Raw genomic sequence first — 7,654 nt, forward strand, 5'->3', positions numbered from 1 at the left:
TTTTAATATTAATTGTTAAGAATCTCAATTTCTAACAAAAATTTCTTATTGCCTGCTGATTTGGAGGAATTAATTGATGAAAGAAATGTCTTATAGTTTATTTTACACTAATTAAACTTTCTGAGACGCATTGAACCCTCTTCCTATGTTGGATTCAGGGGCAACAACAAAGTTAAACGGGAATTCAAACACATTGAACCCTCTTCTTATATCCAAATGTGTCCTTAATGATTAAAGAAGATTCCATGTCAAAGCAAACGAATGACACTTGCATGCACAGTAGCAATTATTGGTCTAAGGATCCCCATTGGTAAAAATTCTGTTTAACTCAAATTCAGCTATCATATATGTCAAAAAAATTGATAAAGGTATTGGAATATTTTTTCTAGAGTAGAAATTAAAAACAGTATCAAATAGTTTACGACACTCACGCATCATATTCAACTAATTAAATTAAATTCCTTATCAAAGAGTTTACGATACTCAAGTATCATACTTAACTAATTAAATATGAGAATATAAATATAATGCATGGAAATAATGCAATCGGGAATCATATTAAACAAATGGTCACCAAAAGCATGAATGTCAATTTCTAAAACTGGGTGTACTTTGCTGCTTAGTAAAGAATTCTGTATAACCCCTTATCACTAATTAGGTAGAACCCATGCATGGTGTGTGACCATGGGACCATCATAAACCATGGTGCAGCAGTCAATAGTGAATAGTCCCATCTATCATACTCCATTGGATACAAGACAGCTAGTAGGTCTTGATCGAGTTTCTGATTTAATGCATCATATGATGAGGCGATTGTTCTCAAGTGCTAAATCAGCAAATCCCTCTCATCTAGCATTTGGTTGGTCACTGATCAATAAGTGGAGGTTCAATTTCTCCTATTTGGAACCAAAAATAAGAAAATAAAAAAGAAAACTATATGCATCACCCAAATGAAAAAGAATAGGAGACAATATTTCATCTTCAGAACACCAAAGCCTGGCTCAAGGAAACAAGCAATGTTCAGTGGCAAGGCCAGGCTGAGGTCCCCCCCATTATTTGGGAGAGTGGTCCTCATAAGTCATAACAAAGTTAGAAGAGGACTGTGGCCCCCATTGAGATAAATATCAAAGCATTGCCATAAGAGACAGTAAGAGGGGTTTATAAAGCTATAAACAAGCTCATGTAGCTAAGTTCTGACAGGTTCCTTGAGCAACAATAGTACTCCGATTAAGTATGTGTTTCACATGACTTTTGTACATGACATAGTTATGTGAAAATAATTTTAAAAAAAAAGAAGACTAATATAGCTTTGTTTAATCCATGTATATTTTTTTAGTAAACCTACAGTATTTTCAGACCGAGAGTCTGAGACTAATATCCCAATGTGCTAAAATTTATTTAACTGGACTGGCGTCATAGATGTTTTTCCATAAACACTGACCTGAAGATTGATCTACTGACCGTGTGCTTAAGCACCATAGTTACTTGTCAATCATATAACACTACATTGGTATCTATGTGTTTTTAACTCTCCCTTGCATTTATCGTCATTTGAAAATAAAAGTACATGACATTATCAAGGGAAAATGGAAATGTCACGAGAGAGTTCATTTCTTGTGTAAGGGTCCCTGATATTGACTGGGAAATGACCCTCGACAAGAAACATATTGAGTAATCAATAATAACTGGACCAACCACCACTCCACCTATACGTGGCATTCTTGCAACATCTATCTACCACATGAATGATGAACACGCTGGAAGGTTGAATGAAGCCAAAACCAGATTATGTTACATGTTAGTTACTTGTTCTGTAGTTAAAACACATATAATGTACATGCCATTCTAATCTACTATGTACATGAATCACTCATGTGTCATGAAGATATGTGAATGTGAGTACTGTTCTTGGTACTTTTTGTTTTCTTTTTCAAACAGTGCTATATAATTAAATTCAAACATGTTACGATTTGCTGCACTATTGCTTTCAATTTTGATTTTAATTAGACGCACACAACTTAACTATATGTAACACACGCTCAGAGAAAGTCCTTGACTCAAAAAGCTAATTGAAACTGATGCTTGAAGTGAAAACTAAAGCACCACCCTCCTGTTGCTTCTTTCTTTCAGGGGTGGAAAAGGATTAAGGATAGAGGGGCATATATTGAAGTGCCCCCACCATGGAAAAATAAAAATAAAAATTACAGAGTCAAAGTAGAAAAGAAAAGATAAATTTTTTTTTTTGTGACTTTGGAAAGTGGATTGCTTCTCAGCTATGATATCATGCGTTTTCTTCCCGTGCTGCCTTTTCTAGCTGGTAGGATTCTCTCCAACATCTAGCTGGGAGTCCATTCAGTGGCAAAGGGAATGGGCCATACTGAATTCCACACTTGGATCCTACCACTTCCCACCTGTGCACACCAACACAAAAACCTTTCAGTAATTCACATATGACACATGTACTAGCATCACCAGAATCCTTTCTATTTCTCACCTAAGATCTACCTTTTCTAGCTTTCTCTATGTTTTCGATGCTTTTAGGCTGTCTCCTTGGTGTTACTAACATACTCAGTGTCCTTTGTTTTTAAATTTTGGTAGAATTATTTTTGAACCATCCAACGGGATTAGGATGCGTGTCCAAATTAGTGCATGTTTTATTTTCAGGTGAAAAAAGTACTTTTGAGGCAAAAGTAATTTTATTAAAAGATTAGGACCCTTGTTTTTGCTTTTATTTGTTGGATTTAAATTGAAACATGTGTACAATATTTCTACCTTCAATCCAAATATGAACTTAATTTTAGAAGTGTCTGATTTTAGAAGTGTTACCTTCAATACAATATTTTGGTTATCTAGATGGACCCTTAATCATTATATTTCTTTAAACCACTCAGTTAGTATGTACTATAGAGATGCTTTTAAGCTGTCTCCTTGGTGTTAATGTATAATCCATTCATTCCTCTCTTTTTCTTTGGTTTTACTATTTATTTTCTATTAATTAAATAGCAGTACCTAAACTTGGTGACCAAATGATGGATCATAATCAGTGTCTCCAGCTTAGCAAGCTCATTGCCGGGGCAGGCATGCACTCCACTACCAAATGGCATGAAAGTATTGGGCTTTGGTGCGACCTATGTGAACAAACAACAAAAATAAAATAATTATTTGGCTGTTTGAAAATGATGAAGTGTCTTTTGCCGTACATAATTATTAGATTCATTAGAGAGGGAATTAGCCTTATCCATGCATTATCATTACTGTTATTTTTTTCACCCATAGACTGTTCATTCCCGCATACCTCAAACCTTAAAGGGTTGAATTTCTGAGGCTCTGGAAAAAATTCTGGATTGTGGTGAATATTTCTAAACAGAGGCATCGCTTTCCACCCTTTTGGTATTAGGAATCCTGTTTCAAAATTCCTGTGTGAGTAATTTATTTAGATGGCACCATAAATTTTAAAACCAATGTTTTCACTTAAATACTTGCATGGTGCATTTTTTGACACAAAAAAAAAGTCCCATTTTTTGAATAATGTTGAAGTCTTGCATATATAGTAAATATCCTTCTTACCCTTGTATTCCACATCAGCTATTGCTTCTCTGAAAGGGAATGATATAATGCTTGCCATTCTCAAACTCTCTAACACAACCTGACCAAGTCCACAGTTTGCCGTTATAAGTCACTAGCAACAAACTCACTTCTAACACTTTGCTTAAACCACTAGACTCAGCAGAGACTTGTAACATCTGTTCATTTACTTTTTATTTTGTTGGACCAATTAAAATTAATTTATGCACTTCAATTTTAGGACAAGTAGATGAGAGAAATTCTATAAAAGTTAAAGTGAATAAGTTGATTTTCACTTCCTGAAAAAACTCAATTCATTTTATCTTCTTATTCTCTTCTGTAGGTATTTATGGAAAAGTTTTTCTAAAACAATATAGTGCCCTTATAAGGTGTAAATTCTAAAAAAAGCATGAATTGTTTAGCTAGATGTGACATTGGAACACTGCATTAACCTCGTACCTTGTGAGTAATTCGCATGTTTCTAGTCTGATCCCAACTCAGTGGTAGGTTACCTTCATTAGACTTGTGAATTGCCTTCTGCTCAGCCTGCAAAGCCAGCATTACCACAAATTATAGTCATTACCAACATAAAAATCCCAACACCCCCTTTTTTTCTTACAATATAGATAACCCTCATGTTAAAGTTCTCTTTCTTTGTGGATCATATTTCGCACCTTTACAGACTCCAGAAGTTTCGGTTCATCATGCAGGTACTTTACAACCCATGTCATGGCACTAGCTGTGGTGTCCTGAGCAGCAAAAAGCACCCCAATAATGTTATCTGCAATTTGGTCATCAGATAACACTTCTCCCCCTTCACCTTTCCAATTCAATAAGCAGCTCAAGAGATCCCTTTCAAGCAACTTCTTCTCCTTCCTCTCACAAATTATGTCACATATAATCTTGCCAAGTCTCCTTCTAGCCTACAAATTACATATCCAAAAAAAAAGTAGAAAATTAAGACGAGGCTTTAAATTGCAGCCGTGTTCATTGTCGCGATTGTCACAATTCTTGACATTGCAAGAAATTGTAGGCAAATGAGACCGATGCAGCTTTAATTAGGGCCGTGATGGAATCACAAAAAGTCTAAAAACCTTGACATTGCAGCTAAAATCAGTCTCGGGCTGATTTTTAAATCTTTTAATCACAATACACTAAGACATGAAATTTGTTGAAGACAATTAGTATTACCAACAGTGCCTTTTGGTATTGTGTTCCTGGGATGCACGTTGGAAAGGAATTGTAACCATTGTCCACAATCCGGTAATTCTTCTTTAGCTCCTCCCTCAAACGCGGCTCTAGATGGCCAAAAACTGTGAGGATTCCAACTTCAAAAGAAAACTGCAAGCAAGCATTCAAGGGTGTTGGACCACTTAAATTATTGACCCTATCATTACACTATCTGTTACGAACGCTATTCTACATACTACTTCTAAGGAACTAAGAAGGAAACTAATGGAGATAATTGTTCTGCTTGATTTTTCATTCCACTTCTTTTACATATTTATACTACTATAGCTAACAGAAATTCAAATTGCTGTAAAAGAATTATCACTACCAACAAACTAGTGGAATGCTATAACAAACTCAGGAAGATTCTTCAAGCACTTGGAGCCTTCGCGCAAAGCAAGTAAGTGGGCTTCTTACTCACTCTTCTTGGCCTGTTAGTAGCTTCTGCAATGTGGCCTGTGTGGTGTTCTGTTGCTGAATTGCTATCACTATCACACTTATATAGTAAAATATACATAAACAAATGCCAGAAATGCGAGACTCACCAGTGCTTGAATATAAATAGCAATATAATAATCCATCCAATCATTGGTCCAGTGTCAATGAGTCAATTTAATATAAAAGCTATACACATACTCACACATATTATGTTTGCAGCAAAAATTAAACCTACCCTTTTCATTTCCTTAAATGTGTTAATGACTTGGCCATCACCACCCCAAGAGTTCATGGCAGATAAGGCTAAGGTTTCAATATGAGGCACCAAGTTGCGAAGTGCTTCTAAAGACAGTGACCTCTGAACAAGTTTCCTCAAACGTGTGTGGTATTCACCTTGGTGGAAAAACAGAGCAAAGGGACCAATCAAACGCTCTTTGCTTTTCGGGTATGTTGGTCTGAACAAGTGAGCTTGAGTCACTAGCACGAAGCGTGCAGCCTCAGGGCTGGTCAGCATCACACAGGGACAACCCAAGATGTTGGTCTTGAAAATTTCACCATACCTAAAATCAAACATAACATAATGTTTTGTTGGTAATTACTAGTTACATTCGCAACTTCTAGCGTGTTTTGTTTTGAAACACATTCAGAAGTAAGAATTCAAGTTCGAGACGTGAAAATTATAACTATTAGCTTCTTAAAATCATATCTAAAACATGAAAAATCACATGTGAGATTCACTTTTCATGCAATATAAGATTAAGAAAGAGCTAATATAATATACTATAATATAATAATATATACATGAGTGGAGTGGAAGTAGCATAGTAAACATTAAACAACCTTTTGTGTTTGGTGGAAAAGTAGGCATTTGGGTCTTGGGAGTAGAGTTGAAGGGTTTCTCCTATGTACGGCCACCCCATTGAGCCTGGAGGGAGCTTTGCAAGTGTCTGGTTCTGAGGTCTTCTTCTGTTTGGTTTTGGTAAGAACATAAATGAAAATATGGTAACCAAAATGAGAATGATGTAAGCGAAAATTCCATCCATTGGTGTATTACTAGACTCTCTTCTTTGGAAAGTCAGAAGGTTAGTCTTTTCCTTAAAAAACAAAAAGAAAAAAAATTGCAGAATATTTTTGTGCTCTGCTAATTTGGAGTCATCAAGGGAGGAGAAGCAACCTTATATAGAATAATAGAAAGAGAAAAAACAATAAGAGCACATTCTCATCCTTGAAGTTCATGTGGGGCCTAACAAGGGGTGAACTTTATTAAATAAGAAGTGAGACAAAGGTGCGTTAAGCCCTCTGCAGTTAACATAAATCTTTTAGATATATCTAACATGGATCACAATAAAATGTATGTTAAAAAAAGTGTTTCGAGAATGTGTTGAAAAAGTTGCTTGAGAATAGAACAACCTATGGCTTGAGGCTATTATTAGACAATGAAGATTGGGTTCTGTTTTATTTATAAAAAAAAATACTATGAAATGGTGGGAACAATGTTTCTAAAATTCAGGTTAAAATATGTTTGTAATATCTAATAAATATGTAAATTGTGTGTTTATTCTTTAATATATTTTTTTGTGTATGATTCCTAATATTTGAAAAAAAAATGTTTATAATCCTTGTTAGGTTTAGTATGTTAAGTGTTGACATGGTTGTTAAATGTGATTCTTGGTATTTTAAAAAATGTTAGTATTTATCTCAAAATTTAAAGGATAATTTTTGGATTAAAAATCGCTAGAAATTGTTTCACTAAGACACCCCCAACAACTTGTGATCACAATCCATTTTGTTCTCCCATGTCAGGCAACGAAGATCGGCAATTAAGGGCGTGTTTTGTTCGTCTTGCTCTGAGGAAGAAAATCCCTCAATTGGTTTTTCAATTAGTTGAGCACAGAGAGAGAAGTCAAAGTAAAATGAAAGGTGGACATTTGCATTTGGCAGCAGTTTCGTGAATCAAATTTTTTTTTTTTTTCGAATTTGAATGAAAATGTATGTTTTAAGCATGTGTTTTTCTCATCTACACACAGGAACAAAGCCCCAATTTTGAGGATCCTTGAATAATAAAGGATAAATCTAGGGAGGACAAAAGAAATTAGCTTAACCAATTGTAATTTGAAATTAAAGTGAATAATGACATTTTTTAAAACAACTAGAAATTGTATTTTGAATTTTTAACTGTCACAACATCATTTGATGAAAGAATCCTAATGATAGGGACTAGAAACAAATTTTACAATTATGAAAATTTTTTATTAAAGAACAAACATAAAAATTTAAATATTTATTAAACATCACAAACATATTTTAGCCTAAAATTTAATTACCCTATTAAATTGAGGTGTGAAATAGTTATGCTTTTAGTTGAATTTCTTAAGTTAGTAACCTCAAACTTTAATTTGTTGATTAAGGTTTTAATTATAGT

The 7,654-nt window shown here is 34.5% G+C and overlaps 1 protein-coding gene across 1 annotated transcript; it reads right to left on the minus strand.

Moving 5' to 3' along the window:
• Positions 1-2,027: 2,027 nt before the first annotated feature.
• Positions 2,028-6,372, minus strand: LOC114384273 (abscisic acid 8'-hydroxylase CYP707A1-like). Its single transcript, XM_028343931.1, has 9 exons — positions 6,073-6,372; positions 5,468-5,792; positions 4,756-4,905; positions 4,239-4,487; positions 4,024-4,110; positions 3,568-3,646; positions 3,296-3,402; positions 3,010-3,128; positions 2,028-2,411 (listed from the first exon to the last, which is right to left on the minus strand). The coding sequence occupies exons 1-9, from the start codon at positions 6,273-6,275 to the stop codon at positions 2,282-2,284; spliced, it is 1,449 nt and encodes a 482-aa protein (XP_028199732.1). The 5' UTR covers positions 6,276-6,372; the 3' UTR covers positions 2,028-2,281.
• Positions 6,373-7,654: the final 1,282 nt, after the last annotated feature.

The sequence above is a fragment of the Glycine soja genome, chromosome 14, assembly GCF_004193775.1.
Source record: "Glycine soja cultivar W05 chromosome 14, ASM419377v2, whole genome shotgun sequence".
NCBI classification, from domain to species: Eukaryota; Viridiplantae; Streptophyta; class Magnoliopsida; order Fabales; family Fabaceae; genus Glycine; species Glycine soja.

Bases quoted from the DNA above. Each gene is read 5' to 3' on its own strand.
- LOC114384273 (XM_028343931.1), bottom strand. From the start codon at position 6,275: ATGGATGGAATTTTCGCTTACATCATTCTCATTTTGGTTACCATATTT. The intron at 4,488-4,755 runs GTAATACTAATT...TGTAATTTGTAG, and splicing joins AATACCAAAAGGCACTGTTG to GCTAGAAGGAGACTTGGCAA. The intron at 3,403-3,567 runs GTAAGAAGGATA...ATTTTGAAACAG, and splicing joins AGCTGATGTGGAATACAAGG to GATTCCTAATACCAAAAGGG.